Raw genomic sequence first — 27,202 nt, 5'->3', positions numbered from 1 at the left:
GGGTTAGGGTTATTTGTTTGATTTTTTTTCTCTCTTTTTTTTCTTTTTTCAGTATGCTTACTCTCTACAAAACCATCTGCCTTCTTACCTAATTACGAGCTCCACTAGACTACAAACGGTGATTTTCATAAGGTTAGAAATAAGATTGGTCTTTACTATTTAAATGGAAATCATACCAAGAAGTGCAAAATACGATTTAGAAAACATTAACACTGCTTTATCCTCCTTCTGTGTTTGCATTGCAGCAGTACATTAAGTTCTGAGATTCACCCAGGCAAACAGCAATTAGGGGTACGGTCCCTCTCCTCCGGCACAGACAATCTAAGCATACATTGAGAGGCACCGTGTCGGTATCAACAAGACTGATGTATGATGGGGTGACGGACAGAAAAGAAGCACGTGATTCCGAGCAAATTCCAGTACATGTAAATAACTCTAATTAAGATCTTAAGAAATGAGCAAAACTCAGGAGATTTTCAAATAATTTAAGACAGAACTCCCGAAATATCAACAGCAGCTAGTTATAATCTGCTCATGTACTTCTTTAAATTCCATTAAGATAACTTGTCTGTATCTTTGGATGCCCATACACCCTTGAGAATCTGGCCTATGAGCATTTAAGAGCCGCAGTCTGCTGACTTTTAATAAAACGTGGCTTCATAAGTACTTGAGAAATTCCAAAAATATGACTTGAAAAGTGGTAAACTGTAAAACCATTATCACATGATGTAGTCAAAACTCCAATTATGAAGTCACAATGATTAAAGACTTCTTTATTTCAAATGAATGTTACACTCTCTCTCTATGTATATAAATTCTTAGATGTATCAGTGTTTACCTCAGTTTTCCAATAAAACTCTCTCCACCCCGAGACAGGTCAGTTGGGTCTATGGAGATGAGGTAATTAGAGGTTTTACTCTTCTTTCGCTTCCTTCCAGCTAACAGAAAAACCTAAGCAGTGCAAAAAAACACCATGTTCTAGAATGCCAAAGGGGTTAGCACACACCATATCCTGCTTTGATATAAGGAAACCACAGGCAATTTTTCTGTCTTCCCGCACCGTTAGCAAACAGAAGATCTCCTGGGACTTAGCAAAAACAGATAAAAATCAGGAAGAGAAAGTAACTTCTCAACCACTCGGTCCATTATTTATGGTTTAAATAATTAAATCCAACCTATTTTGTTAAATGTTTAATTCTAGGTTGCACTCCCTTCCGCTGGTATTGAAAGAGATGCTTTTCAGGCCACAGAATGCAGCTGTCACATTAAGGTGCCACGCATGGATTATTTAAGGCCAAAGATGAGGCATATGAAGACAGGCAGCAGAACAAACTGATACTGTTGTTTTGCTTTTGAAAGACAGTAGGGCAGAACTTAGTGAAAAGGCATATAAAATACAAGATTATATTTTCCTTGTAAGACTTCTTCAGACTTTTTATATATATATATATATATATTCAGATGCAACTGATATGCCATTCAAGGTATTTTATGACCTTTTTACCATGCTCCCTTTCCAAATGGAGGTAATATGTAGGGTACATCCCTCGATCCATTCCTTTCTTGTCTCTTGTGATTCTGCATTTGACGGTGACACCCTGTGGAGCAGGTCTTACAGCAAATTCCTCCAGGTCATCGACATCTATGAGAGGCTCATTTGTGGAAGGACTAGGGGCTGAGGCCGCTTCCTAAAACAGAAAGCAAAACTCAGGTTTCCTCAGCTTTGAGTTACAAGGTTTTAGGTACAAAGGAGTGGCAGTTGATGACAGCTGCACTAAAAACAAACAAACAAACGGGACACATTGTCTTTTCTATTCTGATAGCTCGGTGGCTTCAAGGCAACTTACCAAGCTAAGTACCTCTCCCTATCCAATTGGTTGAGTTCTTGGCTACCAAAGGCCCATAGAGAATTTCTCTGTCCTACTGACGTTGAGCAAACAGACACATCTGGCAAAGAACAGGGCAGCTGCATGATCAGATTGCTGTAACGTTACAAAGCAGACCCTGGCTCACACTTTCCCATCTCAACGTATTTCTCTTTTGAGAAGGCTCATATCCAAGAACAGTGATGGTCTTTGATTAAAGGAAGAAATGGGATGGAGAGAGACAGATTAAGCTAGAGAGAACTCCAAAAGGGACGAGAATTTGGTGCAGTACATAAAAGAGTGAGCCACCGTCTACTGGTTTAGCAAGAGCTCGTGATGTAGAATATTTGAAGCCTTATTTTACCTTTAGATAGTAGCAGCAAGAGCAGGGTGGGAAAATGATGAGAAAAAGGCAGTAGACCCTTCTGAGCACCCACAAGAGGCAGAAAGGTAAGTATTTACTGTTTACCTTTCTCTTCATTTAAGTTCAGAAAATATTTGCTATTCATTACTCCTAGTTGTTATTTTCATTGCTTCTGTGAACTGAGAACTATCACAGTAAATCACTTCAGAGATGCTTTAGTGTATAGTGAGAACAAAACAGGAAAGCCAGGCCTGTCCTGACTGTTCTCTGAAGTGATGCAGTACACAGAAACCAACACGCTCCTGCTTTGGTACTGACTCCTTACCTTATTGGATTTCTTGCTTGTGGCAGAACCAGGCCGGGTGTTACTGTTTAGCTGTGAAGAGCTGGAGCTGTCTTCATCTTCCTCATCCTCTTCCTCATCAAAATTCATGCTGCTTGAAATGCCTGAGGAGAAAGCAGCGCCCTATGAAATACTAACACACTGAATCTGCCCATACGTGATGCAGAACACCATTTATTAGGCTTACAGGTGAGAGAGGGTGTGTGCGTGGGGGGGGGGGGTCGCTATATGAGGCGCTGTACAAATAATACATGGCTGAGACAGCACCTGCATGAGAAGCCAACACATTTCAGCAAATGAGAAAGGAAATAGCATGGTTTCCATTCCACAGGGAGGACTGAGGTACACATTGAGACAACAATATACAGCTAGAAAATAAATTAAAATCTTCTAAATCCCATTGAGTACTTCAAACACAACGAAAATCTTACACCTGAAATTGAAGCTGAGTGGACAACCTGTGACAGCCATTTGGAAACCGTACCAATTAAAATACAAACCCTTCTACAGCACACTTTTAACTGTTCCTAGGAGATCAGATAAAGCCCAGATCTTAACAGTGAGAGGAAAATATTCACATCAAGGAAGTGTTCTTATGCATATTTATTCCATGTAAAAAGTGGTATCAGTGCAGGCCATAGGAACTGCCTTAGAGCACTTAAAAATTTGACTTTAAAAGAATTCAAAACCTCAGACATTTCAAAGGGGAACAAAACTTTGAACATCAAACAGGATTTGGCAGCAGAAAGTGTCAATGGTGGGACATTTGCCAGGCCTAGTTTTTCAAGGAGTGTCATGCAGATGAAGCCACCCTGTACTCAGGTTTCACATATCAGAGGCAACCTACGCAGCATTTTTTTCTCCCCCCAAAAAATAGAAAAAACTTGGTCCTGAATTTCCACTGTTGGTAAGTCTGATGCAGAAGGATAAACGAAATGCAAAGATTTCCAGAGCTAAAAAGCATGGGCATAATTAACTTTTTCCTTCTGTACTTACCAGGAACATGATCCAGGGCGACAAGACTGGATTGGGAGGTGGAAGAGGACCAGGATGTATTTGCATGGGGATCTGGGAAAGGAAAAAATCCATGGGCTTGATTCTGCAAACCCTTAAGTGTGTGAACAAGCCTGACTCCTCACAGGACTAAAGGCTTACTCAAGGGGACCAAATAACTGCTGCCACAATTTTCAATTAGGGACATCGTGTCTTTCTGCATAATCAAATTCACCTTCCACCTGCTTATACCTGCTGTCACTTTCTTTGGTGTGTTTTGAATAAAGTCATAAAGCCCTCATTCAGAGCTCAAGCTTACCAGCCGTGCTAAAACACTTCTGTGAATGGCGTGCCCTTCACGGTAAGTTTTTGGCCTATTTTTGAATTCTAATATGCACAAAATAAGCTGATAGACACACCTGATATACACAGATTTTACACAAATATTTATTCAGGAACATTGAAAAAAGTATTCAGACTCATAGTTGGATGGCCTAAATTCTACTTAAACCCCTGTGCCTCCTAATTATATTACTCAGGCTATCTAAATGGTTCTTCTGTAACTTCACGAGTACGCATCAGACGTTCCTGCAATTTAGTCTCTGGAATATGAGCTCGGTCTGCAACAAGCGGAGGCTGAACCAAACCAAACTAATGTAAAAAATATAAATATTGAAGACAGTATCCATAATGGTTTTCTTCAGTTCAAATTTTGGGGCTGTATGAAGAAAATAGACATCAAAGAGCACTTCTTTTTTAAATGTTATTGCTGCTTCTAATAACTTGAATGCATAACCCTTTAAAACAGCTTTTGACACTAGATGCATACTGGATAATAAAACAACACCAAAGCAGTAAGAGCGAATAGAAGTGAAGTAGAAGCACATGCAATTTTTGTTTTTCATTTCAGTTTCACTGCAAATGGTCTCATTATCTACTTCTTCAGTTCCTCCAGTCTGCACGTACACCATCCAGCATGGCAGCAAAAAGTTTCAATAGGATCTGGTTATGCAGGATAAGGCTGAGTTCACAGGTCAAGAGGTATTTTTAAAGCCTGCAGAACTCACTCATTATTAATCACACGCTCATTAATTGCAAACATTAGTTCTTAATAATGACGGCCGATGTTCTAGTCAAATATGCATGGTTAACAGAGGCAATCCATTTCTTCAGCTGGCAGCTGTGCAGAAAAGCCACACTTGGATATGCTAGCATGGACAGACAAAGAGTTTATTTCTACATTCATGCTATGTATTTCACCACCAATATTTTGGTGGTGAAAATTCTGTGCCTGTCTTAGAAAGTCTGCACTCAGGACCTGTGGGGGAGAATGCTTCAAAGAGCTCCTGTGTTGTTCTTGAGCCCAGAAATTAAATCTACTCCTTCCCTAAGTTTCAAAACAGCTGTAACTTCACGTGGCAAAGAACTACAACCAAATTGTTCATTCCAAGTCTTTACAGAGAAATGGAGGAAACTGATAAGCATGAAGACTGAATGTTAATTATCCAGTGTTAAAACTTACAGAAGTCTGACTCTGTCCTAGTGACTCATTTGCCAGCAATGACTTCTATGTATTAAGACTCCTGAAATCTAAAGCATGAATATTTCCTGCAAGAAGAAAATGATTCTAGCTATGCCAACTTCCAACAGATGGAGAAATCAAATAAAATGTTTGGCATTTTCTTGCAAGCGGCATATTCTCTTCACATTCAAGTAGCCTACGGCCTCTCTGTCTTGTAAATGAACTTGCAGGGTGAACCTCAGTGAGGAGAAATACACATATTGAGAGAGGCTTCTCTCCACAAAGTTAGAATCAAAGAGCAGAACGGGCACAGATCAGAGCTAAACAAACCTAATGGGGCTTGACCTGCCCTTTCCCATCAGGACACTTAGCAGCCACCTCTGTGATTTTCTCCTTTTGCTCCTATTCCATGCAAGAGGACCACCAATGCGAGACAGCAATTCTAAAGGTTTTTTCAAACCAATGAGGATACGCCAATAAAGACATGCCAGAAGCACGAAGCAAGAGTGAGAAACTAATGAAAAGCTCTAGTTCTACGTAAAGGTTCCCATGACTTCTGGGATGCTCAAAACAGTCTATCAAGCCTCCTTTATCAGTACCATGTGGCAAACCACATATGCAAAGTAAAAAATATTTTAGAGAAATACTACTAGTTGGAGTCTTGTCTTAATACCTTTGTGTCCCACAGATGATAGCTCTGTTCTCAAAAATCAGGAAACCCCAACATTTCCACTTTAAAAAAAAAAAGCCCCTCCATAGGTTTGAAGCATACCAGGCTACCAGCCTTAGCAGTTTTGTGTTCTGATCAAGAGTATCCTCAGAGAGGGGTTAAAAAAGGTCATACTATTTATTGATTTTATTGGCGAAATAAAGGAGAGAATAAAAATATATGTTAACCTGGAAAAAAACATCAAAAATAGAAATGTACCCCAGAGTAAAAACCTGAGTGCTCTGACCTAATTTGAGAAGTCTGTTGATAATCTTTTTTTAAAGTCAACCAGCCTTAGCAAGTAGTGTGCCTGGCTATTAAAAATTCTGAGCCATGGTCTAAGGCAACACAATCACCACACAGATCAGCACTAGTTAGTCATGCCAACATCCCTCTGACTCAAATGCGCAGGAAGTGCCCCACTTGGATAAAACCTGCCCATTTCAGTTGAAGCTGCTCACATCTGCAGAGTAATGTCCCAGAAAAAACGGATCATAGTGAGAACTGCTCTGCAGACAAGAAGCGTGCATTTAGGTATGAATAGTCTATTTTAGATGAGTCAAGTTTGCACTTATATTTTGCTCTTTATACACAAGGAGTTTATTCTTAAAGCATCAGAGTACTCTTGGCTCAGGCTATCCTAGCTTCAAAAGCTATACACTGAAGAAGAACAACCCTTAAGTAAATGCCTTCAGTAAAAGCTTTGTGAAGATTTTAGGATTTTTTCCTTCCTACAGCTAATGTCTAACAAGACATAATAGCACTGCAGGAAGGAAGGCATAGATGCATGAATGCGTACATACACAATCTAGCTCCCAAATCATGCATGCCTTCAGAAAAAAAAAATAAAAAATCCAGAGCATTTCAGAACTGCGCGTGAGAAACGCTGCAGAATGCAGTTTTGTAATTTTCACCTCTGCAAGCATGAACACACATTGTGAAACTACGAAGAGTTTAGCTGACAGCAAAATTAAAATTAATATTCTAGTTTAAATGTTGTTATTCCATACTCTTCTTCAGCCCTCAAGTATGTGATTTTGAGAGTCATATATCAAAACGTAGCAGATGGATATGAGTATTAGCATCTGCTTGGTGCTTCAAAAGCAGCACTGCACTGCAGATGGGAACACCGCATCCCTGAGAGTCTGGAGGGCTCTTGTTCCTTGGGACAAGAGAGAACTTCATTATTTTCACGGACAGAATAGGACAAAGCCTAAAAGGCTTGGAAAGGGAGAAGCACAGAGTACCGATCTCTGCTTAGGCTAGGGCTGAGCCTGAGAATAGGAAGAGGAGTCAACATACATAAAAGAAGCATTGAGAATCCAAAGGTGGCTTTGGCTACTTACCCTTCTTCTGCATTGCTGTTCTAAGATCCTGTTTGCTTTGCTGTTGTTGGCCACTAGCCATCTTCTCTCCATCATCTTCATCATGGCTAGATTGCCCAATAGTGAGAATCTGCACTTGACTTCCTGTCTTCTGAACATCATCTTGAAAAGCAGCCGGGCCATCAATTCCTGTCAGACAACAGCAAAAGCCTTGGTTGTCATTGTGTCAAGAAGTTACTGCAAAGAGAATCCTTCCCTCATAAAAAGCATCTTTTCTAAGAAACGAAGATCACATGTTCATATTTAATAATATTTTATAGACTTAAGCAAGACTACAACAACCCCCAAGGCAAAAGTCTCATTCCCCACTTGCCACACTTTACAGAAATCAATTGGAGAGGATAGGCAAAGAAAACGGATGCAGCTTTCCTAGCAGGTCACAACTGGTCCAGAAATAGATAAACCTGAGCCCCATATTATGCCCTTTAAGACACAAAGGCTACCATTATGAACTCATTCTTCAAAGTTTCAGAAACTTTGAAAAAATGGGGTGGGGAAGGAGTATTCTTATCACAAGCTAACTTCGTTTCTTTCTTCAGGACAACAGACTGAAATATCAGATTGCAAATGTGCCACTCTTAGCTAAAATGAAGTGCTGATAAATAAAATAAACCAGCTATATGGAAATGCATTTCGGCACCAATAGAAATGGTACTATCATCATTTACAGACAGAGTAAGTAACTTCAGCCTGTATGCTGCTGCTGTTCTGAAAGCTTTGTTAATAAGCAATGTGATGGAGAATTAGCAAGCATTGCAAAGAGCTATTTCAGTAAAAGAATATGGTGCTCCTCAGACCAAATGGAGCAGAATAAATCCCGTACGAAGGAGTACTACCTGTTGGGCTATGTTTTCAGCCTGTGATATGTAGCAGAAGTCTCCAAGATTACCATCTCAACCCTTTTTGCCAGCAGCTGTCAACTTGCATTAAAAGACAACTGGATTACACATTAGCATGCTTAACTGTACTTCACCATACTTACTGTTACTGCCACTGTGGTGCGAAGCACTGCTGGAAAATAAAGTGGTCCACTTTATCAGCAGCAGCACTAACTGTGCTACCACCTAACAAGACTGCAGAAGTATTTAAAAGCTTTCAGGTTAGGTGGAAAAGAGAGAGACAAAACCAAAGCAGACATGACTGCCACTTCACAAATTCAGATTTCAAGGCCTGAAGGAATTCTTGACTCCGCTGCATCTGGCAAATTCTACACCTACCCTGTAAGTTCTGATTTAGTTACCATAAAACTAACAACAAATAAACCATCCAACCTTCAACACCTAAATGAAGTAGATGGAAATGTTTCTATCGCCTTTGTAGAAGGAGAGTTTCAGGCTCTCGTTGTGATGCAGAATGCGCTGCAACCCCACAACCGTTGCTCTAATGATAAATTACCCCCCGTGTTCAGCACCAGTGACTCCGTCTGAACTGGCCTAAGGAGTTCTGGCTACCTGATTATTTTTACACCTTCATCAGCTAGGCAATAGAGCTCCTATACTATCAAGTGCCTTGCCCTTTCAGAAGTCAGTCCTCATCAAAGCACCTCTTAACCTTATCTTTGATCAATTAAAGGAACTGAAGTTTATGTCTCCACATGTTTTCCTGGCCTTCAGATGCCCCACTCTTCAAATCATTCCAAATTCTTCAAAAGTTTCAGTATCCCCTTTGAAGTTTGGAACGCCATTAGTTCAGTGTTGGCCTTTTATGCCGTTTGCTGCCTAAGAGCTCCTGCTCTTCTCACCTTGGTTGTCATCTTTCAGGAGCTGTTGCGGCTTGGCAGACTCCATCCTGGGCAACGAGTGCAATCCACAATCTTCACTACTAAACTACTAAAAACTAAATATAAAATCTGCATGCAGCTTCACAAAAAATCATGCTGTCTGAAGGAATTCTAGTTTACTGGACAACCAGATTGCTATGTCAAAGAGTCTGACAATTCACAACACAAATCTGTTCACTGTTGACATTTTTCTTAGCTAAAATTCTAACTCATGCAGCATGACCCAGATGTTGCATACACCCACACTTTAATCTTACACGGGCTAAGTTAAATAAAGAACATGGAGTGGCTTGGGTTGGAAGGGACCTTAAAGATTCTAGTTCCAAAAGAGGTAAAAAAAAACAAAACTAAACAAAACAAAACACTGAAAGCTACAGATAAGGTAAAGTTAACATGCTATTTATCTCCCCTTACAGTACCACCATAAGGAATTTCATCAGATCATTTATTGTACAGAAAAACAAAAAAGGCAAACCCTATAAAAGCAATGACTGCAGTTAACTAAGCAGTGAAACTGCGAAAAGCACTAACACGTGGAAACTTAAAGAGTTTATGGCATCCAAAAATTATTTCCCAAATACATATTTGGGAAATAAAAACACTCTTTGTTACAGTACGTTAGCAGGGACAAATTATACATCGAACAGCGTAATGTTGCAGGTATAATATGGCAGTGAATAGCATTTGTACTGACAGTGAGTTATTTCAGGATACGTACTACAGCAAAGGTGCTCTAGAACAGACAGGAGAGCTGCTCAGATCCACTGCAGTATTTTTAACAGCTTTATCCATCAACTTTAAGGTGACTGCCTAAAGTCAGGTTCTCACTATAATACTCCGAATTTCAAGCGTTAAGCACCCATAAATTTAACAAAAGGCTCATACCTTGTGCGTATCTACTCCCTTATTAAGTTTGGGACACTAGAAACCTGATTTGGAGAACCCATTCCAAAGGGAACAAAACATCTTAATTCTTCTTCTTCAAAGCAAACACTGATCTGCGGCAAGGAAATGCCTCTGACGGCATGAGACACTGCACTGAGGCTGCTGCTTTCTGATGCCTGCAGCACAGCTGCGCTCACATCCCGTGCTGTCAGGAACATCGCGTACCATCAGGCAGGAGGACAAAGGCTACCCTGGCAGGTCACACTTTTAAAGAAGAAAAATCAATTTCAGCATTCTGCGGAGCGCATCACTGGGGGAGTGCGTTATTAAGCATAACGAATGGTTCTGCTGCTCACCCCATTTAGGAGAATGGGGGATATAGCCAGAGAGAGAAAAAAAAAAAAAAAAAGAAAAGAGCATCTGCTGTATTATAGTATTGTATAAAAAACCAGCAAATATATTTGGTGCTATAGATGGTTCACAGCAAATGCAGGATTAACTATTTAATATTTGTGTGTGTGCATGCATTCATGCAGCTATATACGCATGTGTAAAATTGTATTAAATGCAAGCAGATATACACATTTCTTTTATATTTATCATGTTATGTCTATTTGGAAAGTGATAATTCAAAAGACATTTTGACCATAATTAACACAATGTCTGAAAGCACTTTCAAGCCTGCACAATTCTGATACTTGAGGTGGATCTCTCTCTGTGTTCTCACTTTCTTTGCCTCACTGACTTCTCGTTCTTCCACAAACCTACTGGACAGACAGTTCCCTGTGCAATAAAAGCAAACCATCACGCCTATAGCTATAAGCTTCCTTGTTTAAGAACGGTGTCAGAAAAGGCAAAGATGAGCAGGCTGTGCCAAAAAGAAAAAGTTTATAGCAGGATTCATGATTTTCAAACATTTTTTCCCAAAAGTCAGGTAAAGAAAAACCAATGGTGATGTCTTTGAATACCCGTTAAGAAGAAAAGGAATTATTTATGTTTTCCTCTAGGCAACTGTGAAGGAGAGCAGGGGAGAAAGAAGGAGACTGAAAATACCACCAGAATATCAGTCCCTTCGGTAAGAGCCTTCCGGTAAACTCTAACATAGTCATGTCTCAGAGGAAACCCAGAGATACCATAAATAAATAAATAAATAATAATATACTGGCATTCAGTGGCATTTCCATCCTACAAACTACTATTATCAACACCTGCATTATGTTAGCACCTGAAATCTTACAGACAGTAATTGATAATATGCAAAATCTTTCATTGCTCAAGAGGTAATAAAAAAAAATGACATTTTAAAACTTTTACTTGGAGAGGGAAGCAGAGAGAGTGGACAGAAAAGCAGAAAGGACTACATATTAACAAGCTATGTATTTATGTATGACCAGGGAAAGCTTAGAGAGGCAACTGATAAGCAACCACTGCCTATAGATGAGTACCAGAACAAACATGAAGAAAGGTACTGCTGATAAACAATAGCAGACAATGCCCAGTATTAGTCTTGACTAAGTTAGGGATTCAAAATTTGACAACCTGGCAACAAGCTATAGGCATAAAAGCATTTGACTGTATATTACATGAATCCCCAGTAACTGGATCTTTCAAGAAAAGAATCAAATTGTATTTATATACATCACATTCCTGCATGTATTTATGCATGCAGACATCTTGCTACGAAATTCAGCAAATGTTATTTACTCTTGGTTCTTTTAAAAGAGGTTATAAGTACAGGAAAGAATGATTAACTGATTATTTGCAAAGAATCTCTACTGTACCTATGACAACACAAAAAGACAGATTTCTAAATTATTTGAAGATAACCATTAGTGTAAATTAAGTACTTCTTCACAGGACATCTGCAAATTAGGAAAGAAACTAAAAAGAACCGTATCATCAGAGACAATTAATTGAGTTCAGTGACTAAATAACAAATGAGAATACATACAAGGAAAGGTACATGGCATAGAAAACAAGTATTTCTGTCCCCACTGTACAAAGTAGATCTGCAGGAAAGAAAAAAACCCGTTTTCGTTTTATAGAGTACTTAAGACAAATTCAACATCAGAGATCAGCTATATTGCTCACACACTAAGGTTTAAGACTGTATTTAAGCCTTTTGAGTATCAGACCCACAAAGGTGGCTGAAGCAGGCAGGAGGTCTCTGGAAGACCAAGACCTCAAGCCACATTTTCTGACTTCAGCAGCTGTACGCAGGGGTTCTGCAACAGGCACGTCCTTCCTCTGCAAGCATGCCGACAGCAAATGCAGTTGACACTCGAGAAATTTTTCTTCATTTCTGATTTTAAATGTGCCTTCAAAGGCATGACACCAGGTTAGACAAAACACTGGTCTGCAACAGAAGTCATACCGACACGGATAACACTCAAGGCTGCAGCCAGCAGCAAAGCTGCAATTGCAAATTGCAGAGCAGCAGCTTAGGGGTGGTAGCACAAATGCTGCAAAAGACAAGGACTTTATCCTCAGAAAAAAACTACTTTTATTAAACTGACACCAAAACAAAGAGAACTTCCAGCCTTTAAAGAATGTAGCTGAAAGCAAAACCTTCTGCTTCTATTGTGTCAAGAGATCTTTTTATGTTAAAAAGACGAAAACAAGAGTTGATTACGTTTTTGAAATCCACACCTATCCAGACGTTAGAACACTGAGTATAATAAGGTTTACCTCTGGAACAGTGGTACAGGAGAGGAAAGTAATATTGTAAAAATCAATAAATGAAAAAGGTTATTTCTCAGAATGTTTGCTTAGGAAGCTCTAATAAAATAGCTAGAATGAAGTACCAGGAAATTACAGCTTTTAGGAATTTAGAACTCTATTGCTTAAAAAAGAAAGCGAGAGAGAAAAATCACTGTTGGGTGTTAACTCTCCCCAAAAGAGAAAATGTTTGTGGGGAGTGGGGGGCATTTTTGTTATACTTTTTGGCCCACATAACCTTAAGTATATTGCAGTTGTTAATATTTTATAAGCCATTTCCCAGTATATACCTGTTCTCTTAGAGGCTGTGCAACCATCAATATGGGTTCAAGCAAATGCAAAACCACAAAGGTATTTGCTTGTTAAGGAAAGGGGAGAAAAAAACAAATTTTGTTAAGAAAGGACATCTGGAGGTGATTTAGTCCAAATTTTAGTTAAAGGAAGGACTCTCGCTAACACAGTATCAGGTCACTCAAAAGCAAGTACTTGAGCACCAAGCATCTACATTTAACTTGAAAACTAGAGAACTGTGCTTTCATAAATTTCTATCTTGTGGAGGCCAAATGATGTCTTCCCAGTCAAGTTCACGCGTTGCCAAAGCATTGCCTGAACGGCCTGTCAGATCTGGAAACAACTGGGCTTTTCTTGGTGGAAACAAATTTGTTCCTCCTACTACCCCTTCTCTATAATGCAGGGGGAAGCCAAGATAAATCTACTCTACACAAACTCTTTTATTCCCATCAGAAAAGGAAGTCTTATAGTGAGAAAAAATGTTGCTTATCCAACCAATGGTGCTGCTTTCTGAGTCGGCCAGCATTAATGTAGTTGCTTGTTACATATGAAAATGAGACAGGATGCACAAATCAAAACAGACGAGCAGGCGTGAAAGAGAGAAAAGAAACATGGAAGAAACAAGCCAAATCAAAACACGAAATAGCCATCCAAGCAGAAGAAGTGCTGTGTTTCAGAGCAGCTCATTTGCTTTCTGACTCTCATAAATGGAGTAGGTAATATGTTTCCTAGAACGTACTTACATGCTGCAAGTGCAAGTGGTTCAGCTAGAAAAAAAAACTTCAGGGAATGAATTTCTGAATTTTCATATCAGATTCACTTTGAATTAGGTCCTGGCTTTGCCTAGTTTTCTGCATATTTTTTTTTTAAGGGTCTTTTTATCTTCCTGGTTTGTTTCTACTCAATTCACTGCACAAAGCCAAAAATACACTCTACCAGATAGCTTTAATTCACAAACATGTACTGGGGAAAAAAAGAACAACAAACAAACAAAAAAACAAACCACCCCACACTGCTATGTGCCTACAGTACTTTCAGGAATCTTAATTCTGAAAGAATACTCTAAAGATGCTCAGGTTTGTATTCGTACTGCTATGCAGGGTGCCTGTTGTAACTGTTTTCACTCGTTTGCATTACTTTTCTGTTGGACTATCTAATAACACTGTACACCAGGTTCACTAATATCCTTATTCACCCTTCCTAGCATCTCAAAAGTCACAAATGAAGCCAGAGTTCAGTCCACTATTTTCACCATTTTACACATCCATTTGTTTCATTTTGTATTTTTCCCAATACTGAATATTATGCCCAACAATAAACTTGGAGACTAAACCTTCCAGAAATACCAATTTAATGAGCTGAGCTACTATAAAATACAATCAATTTACTGCGTTTGCAGGCTTCTTCCCACAAAAATGATGTTCCTTTCTAAAAATAGGCGCAGATTAGATTGGATATGTCATTAAGAGTGAGATACCAGTACTAATCACAGATTTAGGAAGAGTTGATAAGTGCCACGCTACCCATCACAGAATTACAAAATGCACTGACCCCTAACTCAGGAGGAACAATCAGCTACACGAGCAATTAGCCACATCCTTCTCTTGCCTTATGTCAGTGTAACCTCATTAAACCTAATATTTCCCTCGCGTTTATCTTTAGCACGTTGTTCTGATCACAGCTTCATCATTCTTCAAGCCACTTAAAAAGGCATTACACATCTAAGACCAGAGCACAATCATTGCACTACAGCTTCAAGAGCTATTCATGTATAATTCAATGATTTTTGGTCTGACTTCGCTTACTATTCATAGAATCTGGTCTAAAGACTCTTTTTTCTTCGAGCACAAAGAGCTCTGCTCTGCTCAGAGAAGTAATACTCACTATAGCTAAATACTAACGGAAACCTTTAAAATGCTGTCTTCGCATATAAAGGGCATTCATCCCTCTGCATCCAGCCTGTTCCTTTACAGAACACACTGGAGTTTCAGCATGAAACATCTAGATTGCTAAAATGTTAACACAAGTGGTCATCTCGCCCCTCCACCCCTCAGATAATCCACAAGCACAAACATCAATCTCTTCTCAAGCAGCTAATGGTGATGGAAGGGATTTTAAAGACTCTGGCAGCTACACGACCCACAATCTCTCAAGAAAATTCCACTGCTTCACTCCCTAAGCCTACAGGGCAGCGTCCATACAGGTGATAAATCACACCATCGGAGATAAAAACCTTAAAATTCATGTAGGAGATAAAAACCTTAAACTTCATGCCCTTGATTTTCACTTATTATTTTAAGCCTAGGTATCAGTACACACCACTTCTTTTTTTTTTCTCCTTCAAATAAATGAATTAATTAATTACCTCGGGGCCCGACACTAAAGCCTGTCTCACCGAGTCCCAGAGGGACTACAGCCATAGAGAAGCTGTAGATTCAGATCTCAAGAATTAAGCTGCAATACGGTTTAATGAATTTTAATAAGACAGGCTCTGGTCCTGCAAAATTCCTATATATAGCCCCTATACTATGACCTCAAGAATTCCCTTTGTTAGTCATTACTATCATTAAACAGACTGATCGATGACAGTCATTACTTTCTTCAATAATTTTTTTTTTTGTCTACCTAATCCAACCCAAAGTCACCGCAGAAAATTTTTCATACCAACACCTTCCATACATTTGCCAGGTAGGATAGAGTAACCCTGAAGGAACAACTTGAAGAAACCCTTTGAGGATGTTACCTTGGTTTTGTTGAATTTATTTTCAAAATGCTCACTTAACCCCTACGCTGTGCAGCATAAACCCCAGTAAGAGCCTGGACAGAATGACTGCAATTTAAGGCCATTCCTCCAAATTACATCGTGTGCAGATTGAAAAAAACATCTTGGTTTACGGTGATTCTCAGTTCTTTACCACTGCAGGAAAACATCAGCATCTGTTCCATCAGGACACTTTTACTCCTCTAGTATTTTAATAAATATGCTCCTTTGGAGAATACTTGGTTTACAAATTTCAGCCCTCCTTCACACCTGCTGAGATAAGTCCAAGCCACACACATTTTCCAATCTCACAAAAATTTCAATGTATCACTTTCAGACAATTTTCAGAAAAATATCGGTGTTCAAAGAATTTAAAAATGACAAAAAAAAAAAAAAAAAAAAAAAAGCATTTTGCAGTCAATTGAACATCTGACATTGAGCAGCATGCAGCTAACCTTTGTGTTTCCCTTTTTTCTCCTTTCTGGTGCTGCCAGTCTGACAGCTTGCAGCTGCTGCCTTGGCTTTTTTAGTTGATTTCGGAGCTTGGGCATCCACTACCACTTTTACATCTTCCTGTTCGGCCTCCTGCACTGCTTGAGAGATTCAGGGCACCCCACCAAAAAGAAAAACAGAGAGACAAGAGAGAGAGAGAAAGAGAGAGAGAGAGAGAAAGAAAGAGAGTGAATTGAGAACTCTTTGAAGGCAAAAGAAGTAAGCAGACGTCGCAGAATTTAGCATTTCAGGTAATTCATGCAGAGAAGGGATTCAAATAAACCAGAAATTGCTAAGTTACAGTAAAAAAAAAAAAAAATAAAAGTGTTAGGTTAACTGGGAGGTATTTCCTAACTTTTTTCCTCCTTCCAATAATATATCAGCTCCTAACTTTCAGTCCAAAAATAACATCAGAATATTAATGTGTTGCTGAGCTATTGCAGGAAGCACATTTCCTTACACTAAAGCTCTGCCAGACTGATCAACAGTGGCAGCATGAAGGCTGAATAGCTTTATTTAGATTTCGTAGTGCCTATGCTTAAAACTATATCCTAAAACCACACACAAGGAATCATCAGTTTTATTTTCAAAACATATTTACACAACCAAATATACCAGAGTATCATGAGTAGGCCAGCCATGCATTTTATGGAAGAAACTATAGCCCAAGCTAAAAAACTCCTCCTACTTCGTTCCGTACAAATTAATTTTGAGAAGTCTCAGCATATTATTCATAGCACAAACTACAAATGTCAGCATTCATTCACATAATCTTGGTTGTTTTCAAAGTAAAATGAGGCTTTATCTCTTTCTAAACGCATGACACACTTTGAGGTCAATATTTCAATCTGTGCAAGCAATGCCCAGAGCAGCTCTTTGCTCTGGCCAGACCAGGGCTTGAAGTCAAGTAACACTGCGTTTATAATGATATAAAAGCAATCACCCTTGTGAAATACAGAAAGAAATCATCAAACTTCATACCCCAAGCAAAACAACCGGGAGGTGAGCACTAAGAAATCTTAGCATCAGCTGCTGGCTGCTGTTAATTTCACTGCCCCCAGCTTCGTGTGGTCACTGTGGTGTATCTCAGAGGAATATCACCCTGGCACTTGATGCCAGCATCCTATCATCCTTTTCTTTTCCCCAAATTAAAGTGCTTTCTTTAAAAGAATAATAATAAAAAAATGAAGTCCACTAAGGATCCTAACTGGAAAGAAATGGCTGCCAATAAAATTTCTTTAAAAACATCCCTGACAAAAGTCATAAACCCTGAAAAACCCTGACCTAACGATGCCCCATGATGTGTGGACAGCTGGAAACCTCCCTTGAAGAAGGAAACTCTCTCCAAGCTTCTGGTCTACGAGGCAACTTTCCCATCCACCAAATCCTTCAGGCACATGAATGGCAACCACAACACCAAGGGGATCCTCAGAGGAACAAGTTGACATGGATTTAGCCATGTCTGTGTTAACTGCAGCATACAAACCCACAGCTGCCCTCCCCAGCTCAGCAGCCCCGTATGAACAGCATTGCACAATGAGCATCCGAGGCACTCACTAAACACATACCCCTGTTTCACTACACAGAGGAAGAGCTCAAGTTTTATAGAGTATATACATGAAATCGGTAGAGGCATGAGTGATTAACAGCCTAGAAAAATGACTTGTTGCTGCCCAACTCCTCAGTTCCATCTTTACTGAACACAAATCCCAAGACCGCAGGACTTTTGCTGAGCACCACAGAGCACTGAGAAAATGAACAAGACAGAACCAAAGGAGCAAGTGCACAGCATGACAGGGAAAACAGCACATCCAAAGCAGCGTGGTCTTCTGTTTCCACAGGCATGGCAGCCTTGGACTAAGCAGGGAAGCAAAGTATCCCCGCTGAACAGTCTTTAAATAGGTAGGATTGGTCAGCCCAGCAAGCTGTCCTATATTTATAGCTTAGTCTCTCTTTAAAAATGAGGATATGTTCTTTTCATTGTTTTAAAGATGATAATCCTCCATGTAACTGAAATTCAGTACTTTACAAATGACCGACATTAAATGACCAGTCAGGTCTCTAAATCCTTTTAAATACAGCCATATTCATTCATTCAGATGAAACTTAATCTACTTGGCCCAAAGGAATGATTAATCAGCAAGGGATGAAATGTTCTGACATTGTTCATTGAAAAATTAAAGACTTATCTGCACCATCTTGTCAGCTGTCTTTTGATCTAACAAGTAAAAGCCTAAAGCTTTGTGAATTAATTTTGTCCCGTAACTTCCAGCAAGAGATATCTGATTGTAAGCACAGTAATAGGTACTCCAAGTGCCAGAGAAGAAAATATTTGCATTACTTTCATCTATAAGGCCAGATTTCAGTCCAGTAGCCATTCCGAGCATATACCATCACTGCTCTATATGGCAAACAGAACATTCATACAGAAGTGGTGGAGGCTGCAAAATAAAATTTAAAATTTAACCCATAAATGTGCTGATACTACAACTGTGTTCATGAAAGAATTAGCACGGAATTTCCTGTTTCTAAAGGATGCTTTTTTGACCTGTAACGTTACATTTAAATCACTACCTCTGGAATAAATCAAAATCTAATCCCAAAATACTGCCTCATGCACAAAAAAACACCATTTTATTCTTAGCTATTAATTACTCAAAAAACAGCAGAAATTGGCTAAGGCTCGTCCAGTCACTAATGTTTTCTTTGGTCTCCCTGGATAATATTCACTGACAATATGATTATGTCCTTAATTGGATATTAAGAAGTTAAAAATAATGATAGCAGTAGCACAGAATGAATAAATTAAGAATTTTACATGCAGCTTCAGGGAAGGACTTTCCACAAATGTCACTCAAAAATGCATTCATTTCAATAAGAAAAGGGAACTTTAAAAATCCCAATCGATCTTTATCTTAAACACTAGGAGACTACATTTGAAAATCCACTCAATTGCCCCGTATTTCCAACTCGAAATTATTAAAATCTTCACTCAAAAAAATAAAGACATTTTTTCAATTTCTATTAGATTTGTTTGTACTAGATTTGCATTTAGACAAGACAGAAATGAGAGCAGGATGCACTGTGTCGAGACAGAATTCCAAACAGCAAATAATGCTGGACTGTCAGACCTGATGTTTCATTCTCTTTTGGTCCCATAAATTGCAAAAAAATGAGATAAATGGCAAGCTTTCAAATAATACAGTGACATGGTTTTAACTCTAGTGTTGTTCAATCAAGTGCTGATTACTAACCTCAATATGGTATTACTGAAAATACTTTTGGGGAGACAGAAAAGACCAAAAGTTACTATATTTAGGTTAGGTTCCATAAAATTATTTCAGAACCTGAGCTAAGAGGAAAAGGTGAACAACTAACAAGTAGGCTACTAACACAGTACCGGATGAGTGAAAAATGACTGCACACCAAAGTGGAAAAGGGCTGTGTCCTTGACAATGGTCTAACTGCTAAAAGTGTGGAAAAGAAGCCTCTCTCGTTAAACAGTTCTGTGCTGGACAGCAAAGCATGTTACAGGGGCAGAGCTACAACCCACATCTAAAGAAAATTATGCAATTTCTAAGCGAGTGAATAATCTGTAATGCAGACAACACAGAATTGAAAAACAAAACAAAACAAAACAAAACAAAAAAAAACAACTATTGAAAGATAGTTATCCACACATATTCAAGTGAATGAAAATGAAAAGCATGCTTCTCCATCTGGCCTTTATGAACGTAAGTTCACACAGGAAATTAGTTTCAAAGTACCAAGCAATGAAAATGCAGATTTTTTTCTTTTCATTTGCATGCCCATTTTTCTTGATATGAGCACTTCGTACGCTCTTCCAATCTTAGAGGAAGAAACAAAAACTATCAATCAAAACTTACCAATCCCTCTCACATAAAAACGCCATGCACTAAAAGAAAACACATTTTGATTGGCACATTATATGTAGAATGAAAAAAGTGAAAAATCACACACACAGAGAACTGGATACATTAAAACACTGCACAGTCTGCCTGGAAAACACGTGAGGTAGAAAGAGGCTGAACTAGATGGAGAAGTTATGTGGTGCACATCATTGGCTCAGTTCAATAAAGCAAATATCCACTCTTTTTATTAATGTCCTCTCATGGTGAAAGTGAAATCCAGAATGAGTGCCATGCAAAGAACGCTAAAACACAGTTCAGTCAAGAGCAAATTTTAACAAATCAGTGCAAATTAGTTGTCCTTTTCCTACTGTTGTCTGAGACGCTCTTCCATCTCACCATAGAAATGTCTTGCTGCTTTTCTTTGTAACGTTAGCTTTAGTGAATATTAATGCTTAATTGAGCTGTCATTCTTGTTTTTTTTTAATATATTTAGATTATGATACTAACTTAGCATTTTTTACGCTCATTTAGAAGTCATTGGATCCTATAAGAAGTATCCAGAAGATGGGCAATACCACCATATTTTAGAGTAAAATGAAATATTTTATCAGTTTTTATAGAAGGCCTACAAACAAAAACAAAAAACATTGATGATAAAATCAGATAAATACAAGGGCCTGAATTAGGGCGAGGATGCTAGTGTGTTAGGCACTATTTGATTACTTAACAAATATTTGCTTTCTTATTCAAAATGCTTACAATCCAAGGCATTGCCCCTGCAACTAGCACTTTACTGTCAGATTCCAGACTCAGAATATTTTATCACTCGTGAAGTCACCGTGACTCCTTGCAGTTTCTGTAGCTAACACTGGTGCACTGACCTGGCTGATTTTACAAAGGTGAAAATACTCTAAGTGAAGGTGCACGTGAACGGGCTGAGAGAAAAAGAACAAGTGTACAGGAGAACTTGCTGGTGCTTGAGGACATTATCAAGAGCTCATTGCCATAAGGAGACTTTCTTTGAAAGAACAAAGGAATGAATTTAACAAAAGCTTCCTCTTAACTCCCAGGCATCTGCTGTCTGACCACTGAGCAGAGAAGAAAAGGCAGCATGTGAAATGGAGAGCTAATAGCAATGAATCAGACTCTTTGGGGAAGTAGACAACTAATACGGGAAGATAAAATTATCCATGAAAAGCCTCTACCAGGAAGATTAAGGACAGCAAGAAATAACATAATTATTTTGAGTACCAGGGCCCTGAGGCACTAATAGGCTTTAATTGCCCTGACCAGCCTCCCTTGTGGCCTCCACCCACTCCCTGCCCACCGAGGGATCGATCTCAGCTCAGCCAGGGCCATGGCGTTGGTCTCCAGCTGTGGTTCCTGGGATGCCCCTGGTGGCACGCTGTAGGTAGCTCATCCACTCAACAGACCCCTCGCGTGTACACTGCAGCCTTGACTCCTGGCCCCATCCCCTTCCACCCTGTCTGGCACTCTGGGGGGACCCCGGTTCATCCCTTGCTGCATCTGGGATTGCAGAGGATGCTGTTGGCAGCAGCCAGCTCTGCCAGCTGTGTTCGGACCCGGTGGGATGGTGCCTCAGGGCACTGCCTGTGCTGGGGTCACCCTTGTGACCAGGCTCCCTGTCCCTTTGGGACCTGCAGGCTCCTGCTCCTTCCCTGACGCTGAATCGTAACAAGTAAATATATTTTAAGTAGAAGTTTAAAGCAAAGAGAAGGGTGTTTTTCAAGCAGCTTCTCTCAGTTGCCTCTAAACTTTCTTAAATTTTCCAGTGCCAAGAACCACAAAAAGACTTCTAAACCACTTGCTACCTGCTGTTCTCTGCTGCTACGGGCTTACTTTATTTTGGAAATGTACTAGCACGGTAATGACTGTTGATAAATTAAGAAGATGCTTTAAAGGATGAATGGTAAAGAGACTGCGGCCAAAAGGGAGATCTCAGAATATATGCTTATTGGGAGTTAAGTGTTTTGCCCACATGATACTTGGAGTGCTGCCCGATCTCTCAATATTAATAGTCTTGTGCACAGAACATTCCCGGCTGTCTTCAAAAAATAAACTAACACCTCATTTCAAGGTCAGTGAAACGCAGGGATGCAACACACAGATTTGATGAACACTCAAATACGCGTGTTTTTAAAAGAATGGTTAATCCATGCCATCTTGTAAGTTGGCAGCCTGGCACCCATCGGAAAACCCCCTCTCACCATTCATGGTAAAAGAGCAGAATGACACACCAAACGTAACACTCCAGAGCCATGACTTTTATCTAAAGTCTGTTCTTCAAGAAACGAGACAACCATTCCATCTAGATGTGCTGCCAAATGTCAAAAAAAGAAAAGTAAGGAAGTAATTTTGCCTTTTAACACATGGTTAATCGAAATCTCTAAATTGGAAGTTGCCATGAAAATTATTCAGAGAGTTTCTAATTGAAAACATTTTTAATTCCAAGTTAAAAAGAAAAAGCCACAGCTGCAACAAAATATGTTAATATTAATGAAAGCATATCTGGCACTTGTTCAAATCTCTGCCTTCCTCAGAGCTGCAAAAAGAAAAATCTCTCCCCAGTGGAAATTCACCATTTTCATAGAAATAAAATTACTCTTCCCTGTTAAAATGGTCTTTCATCATTTGCATTACATGTAATTAAATAGTGTAATTAAACTGTTTCAGTAAGCAGCGTATCTCTGCATGTTACTTGGTTTTAGGATGGCTTGGTATGTATTTGCAAGCCAGACTGAAAAAGCTGTACTTATAGCAGAGTTTTGCAATGCCTTATCACACTAAAATGTTTGTTCAAATTTTTAAAAGAACATCAAAATAAGGGGTGCAAAAATATATGAAAACAAACTAGCAGATGTGACTGGAAGGCATTACAAAACAGCAAGCAACATTTAATAAAACCTTGAAACAAGCAAGTAGCAATATGCCTTCTGAAGGACACTGAACTGAAAATAAACTAGGACACAGGAAAGAAGACAAAGCGATTTGCTATTTATCTTACACTGGATTAAATTTACTCCACTGAATAAATGACTTAGTCTTCTTTTATATACAATATAAAGTTAATTGCAATACAAAACATTGTTATTAGTTCTTATTTAGCTATTTGTAATGATGAAATAGTGTCAAAGTTGTATTTGGTATTGCAATAGTAACAAAGAGTGGCTTTATTTGAGAGTGCGAGAATACCAAGGAGTGCCAAAGAGTGGCTTTGTTTGTAATAGTAGAAATTGGAGCCAAATATCACAGAAAGTAATGGAAGGATATTTATTGCTTGAAATAGCAGACAGATAATTTAGAGTCTAACCTACAAGTATGGTCCCCAAACTATATTAACTTAATTTCAGTGCAAATAAAAAAGGCCACTATACTAATTTTACATGAAAACTTTCTGCTACCTTTACATACTCAGTTTTGTCATGGACTTACCTAGAAATGCTGTCATGAAAGCATTTCTTCTGTAAGATTGCCTGTGTTCCAAGGTGCACAGGTTATATAATAAGAGGTTCTTTTCCCGTTAAGTATATCCCTATAACCCCTTCCAAATAATTAAAGCAATTTCCTGCATGCTTGGTCCTATTGATCTACAGATGCTGCCACATTTCCCAGTACTTACCTGGCAAGCTGGCATTACCTCTGGCTAATACTCCAGCTCAAACCAACCACTCATGCACTGGAGTGTCAAGGATCCATTTTAATTTTGGTGGGCCTGTTCAATCTAATCAATGTCACTTTCTGCAGATAACACAAATACTGTTACTGTTATTGGTTTATTAGCCAATATACCAATAACCCAAAGGTTTTAAGAGGAAATGTTACAACATGCCAGTCATTTGCATGCTGCAGGATCTGAAAATTCTTACTTGTAGGTGAAACATAAGCAGGAACTGAAAAGCAAGAACTGAGAAGAAATTATTTCTGTGAACAGTGAATTCTGCAGAACTGATCCACTTCTTCAGTGGAAGGGCAACTGTCTCCTTGAGAAGCATGTGGCACCCAGAGGAATCACTAATAATACTCAGCAGGGAACATAGACCATCTCATCCCACCACCTTGTCACCTCTCTGTTCCGAAAGTATCTAGGAAAAAGTATGGTGATGCTGGCAATGCTCTTCCTCACTCTGTGACAACAGGCTTTCAGCAGAGCCATTTCCTTATTTATTGAAGTAAATAAAACAACACGTGAAAGAGCCCTGTAACTGCTCTGTTTATTACTGAATGAAACTGGTTCCAGCATCTTCAATCCTGAGCAACACAAGTATAGAAAAGCCACATCTGTATTATCCCACTGCCCCAGCTGAGCTCAGTCGCTGCCTGTAACTAATATCCCTCCATCCTATTGCATCTTAGATTTATGTGTACTTCAAGCTAGGCGAAGCAAAATGCATGTGCACCCAGAGGACTAGCAGCAATCATCATGCAACTCCCTGCAGAGAATCAGAATCAGCTAAGAGCTCTTCCATACAGAAAAACTTGTGATCAGCTTAACTAGCCAAGTATGTTGTCCCACTACATCTACTTACAAATGGCTGCCCAGGCCAATGATCTATTCCAGAACAAAAGTGACCTTGAGTTTTTACTCATCTCTCTGATAATTATTCTGGAATGAAATCAGTTTTTACTCCAGTATAGAGTTGCCCATCAGGGAACCACTGCAGCACAGATAACTGCATCAGAATAAGCTACGGGAGTGTATGAAAGAGAATTTCCTAGCGCAGAAAACCAAACATCTCAGAATTGCTGAGATGTTATCTCTGACCTACTTTGAGTAAAGTACCATAGAGATATCACCATACAGGCATCCAATTATTTGTTGAAATCAACAAGTGCTTTTGTGCTACGCAGAATCAATACAAGGGAAAAAAGAGTGGAGGAGGAGGAGGAGGATAGGTAGAAATAAGTGTTCTTTTTGTAGCATTTGCAGTACAGGAATTGATTTAACAAACATGCTCATCCAAGCAATGTAGTTCATTCAGAAGGCCGTTAAATCCCATCAAAGAGTCATTCTTAACTTAAAATCTGCATGCCCATAACAGAAACAAATGAACGGAAAAGAGCAGAATAGTTCTTTAGAAACAGCCCAGATGTCTCATGCATCTGACACTCCCACATACAAATGTTTTCATTGAAGGGGGGAAAAAAAAGTGCCAACCCCGAAGCTGAATACTGTAGTTAAAAATGGTCGTTAAAACCTAACTACATACCATGCAAACACTGTATCCTAAGACACTAAGCACATGCCCAGAGAAGACCACACCAAAAAAGGATACTTCTGGAGTTCTTATAATATTTTCAAGAGCAACGTTCCTAACAAAGGGTTTTACAAGGTGATAAAACACTTTATTAAGTAACTAAATTCTCCTAAATTGGCTTTTGCTAACTGCACAGTTTATTGCAAGGACAGCTATCCCCAAAAGATTAACAAACTGGGTTGAATATGAGAAATGTTACCGTATCTTTTTGCTTCTCTGAAAGCTTGTGAAATATTGAAAGGGTTTGAGATAAAAATGTAGAACAAACTGATTTAAGGAGAAGAGATTAGTAAGTATTCCAGTAAATGGTGTGCTATAACGTAACAGGAAGGGTCATGTTTTACCTTAAGAGAACAGTTAATCTCACTTAAGTCAGAAAGTCCACTATGGTGCAAACTGTTGCAACATCTAGTTCAATTAATGTAGATAAGAAATATGTTACCATTTATAGCATGATAATGTCTGTTTTTCCAAGCTGTGAAAATTAAAACTTCACTCTACTGAAAGGACAGTACCTCTGTACCATACAATACTATTTCTTAGATAACATTTCAGTACCTTTGATGAGCTATTATGAGTGAAAAGCAAGGAGAGGAAATTCGTTTTGTTGATTTACTTAAAATACCCCTTTGTTCTTATAGCATAAACTTAACTTAGAGAGCATTATACTATGACTTGCAGTAACTATGCATGCAGTAGGTCATATTCATATACCATGATATATGGTGCTGCTGTTGCTGTTAAGATATGACTCAACCAATGGCGCTTGTTCTTCTGAGTGTTTCGTTCTGCGTGTTCTTGTGCGACTGTCCACGTTGGACTGAACCATTAATGGCTCCTGGCGCTTTTTTTTCTGCTTCTGTTCTAGCAGTGCTCGCTGAGGGAAAAATAAAGAAAAGCATCTGTTACTGGACTCTGAACAACAGCAATCTGTGATTAAAAACAATGGATATCTTTACACCTTCTAAGTTTTGAAGTGGTGGGAATTGGCAAGTGGGATATCGGGATATTTGGGAAATCTTTCCAAATAAACAACACACCAACCCACTGCTAAAACACCTTCTGCTGAAAACAGCAAATAATTAAAATAGATCTTTCTGAGCAGTCTACCAGCTGTCAGAGCTTGCTTGAAAATAACCCTTGGGAAAACAACAGTGTGAGAGTACTGGCTGTGAAGCAATGCGAGGGTAAGCAAGGGCATGAGGCATGCAGATGCCAGTTTAAGTTTCTGTAAATCAACAGCAGAATCTGCAAACTAGAATCAAATGATAATGCTGGACATGAGCCTAGTCTAACAACTATACAAGACAAACTTTAATTAAACACTTGAATTTCCTAGTTACACCTGTGGAAAACCAAAGCAATACTGCTGGGAAGCAAGGAATTATCCTAGCAGCCTACAAGTCTCTTCTCCCAGATGCTTTGTTCAGCATCCAGTGGCACCACGGGCACCTGTCTGTTTGAGACCTCTTCCACAACTCCTGAGACCAGAGCTATTAATTTTACATATCCATTTCCTTGCCATCTCCCTGCTCCTACACAGTGATTTTTTTGCTTTTAGAAGGGAGAGGCAATAAAACTAAAGAACAAGAATGGAGACTGGAGTCTTTCAGCTCCATAAGTCGTCTGGAACACTCTAACATGACTCCAGAAAGGTCAGAATCTGGTGCAGGATTATGGCATAAGTACAAAGAATTTGAAAATAAGATTCTGGTAGACATGCAAGCTAATAAAATGATGGGAGAAAAAATGGATGTAACAACATAAAATTAAGCTCACAAGATTTGACTATAAACATGACAAAGGTTCATGGAAAAGGCACCACAAAATAATCAAAGGTGAAATGGAAACCCCAAACCCCATTAAAATTTAATGGCAAAATTCCCAGAGATTTCAGGGAAGAGATTCTGAATCACTTCATGTATGCATCATGTAGGAAAACAGTA

At 39.0% G+C, this 27,202-nt stretch overlaps 1 protein-coding gene across 9 annotated transcripts in view; it reads right to left on the bottom strand.

Moving 5' to 3' along the window:
- TUB (TUB bipartite transcription factor) overlaps positions 1 to 27,202 on the bottom strand; it is a 121,540-nt gene that overhangs the window by 11,657 nt on the left and 82,681 nt on the right. For 2 of the 9 annotated variants that reach the window (XM_027461687.3, XM_072039341.1), the window contains exons 3-9: positions 25,971 to 26,133; positions 16,072 to 16,209; positions 7,143 to 7,310; positions 3,569 to 3,640; positions 2,555 to 2,676; positions 1,497 to 1,688; positions 839 to 951 (exon numbers count right to left, since the gene is read on the bottom strand). In XM_027461687.3, the coding sequence (XP_027317488.1) occupies positions 839 to 951; positions 1,497 to 1,688; positions 2,555 to 2,676; positions 3,569 to 3,640; positions 7,143 to 7,310; positions 16,072 to 16,209; positions 25,971 to 26,133 (968 nt within the window). The remainder of the gene's footprint in view (positions 1 to 838; positions 952 to 1,496; positions 1,689 to 2,554; positions 2,677 to 3,568; positions 3,641 to 7,142; positions 7,311 to 16,071; positions 16,210 to 25,970; positions 26,134 to 27,202) is intronic. The other 7 variants (XM_038179831.2, XM_072039343.1, XM_038179832.2 and 4 more) reach the window with 5 other exon arrangements.

Source organism: Anas platyrhynchos, chromosome 5 (genome assembly GCF_047663525.1).
Source record: "Anas platyrhynchos isolate ZD024472 breed Pekin duck chromosome 5, IASCAAS_PekinDuck_T2T, whole genome shotgun sequence".
In the NCBI taxonomy this organism is placed as follows: domain Eukaryota; kingdom Metazoa; phylum Chordata; class Aves; order Anseriformes; family Anatidae; genus Anas; species Anas platyrhynchos.
This window is presented reverse-complemented; position numbering and strand designations above follow the sequence as displayed.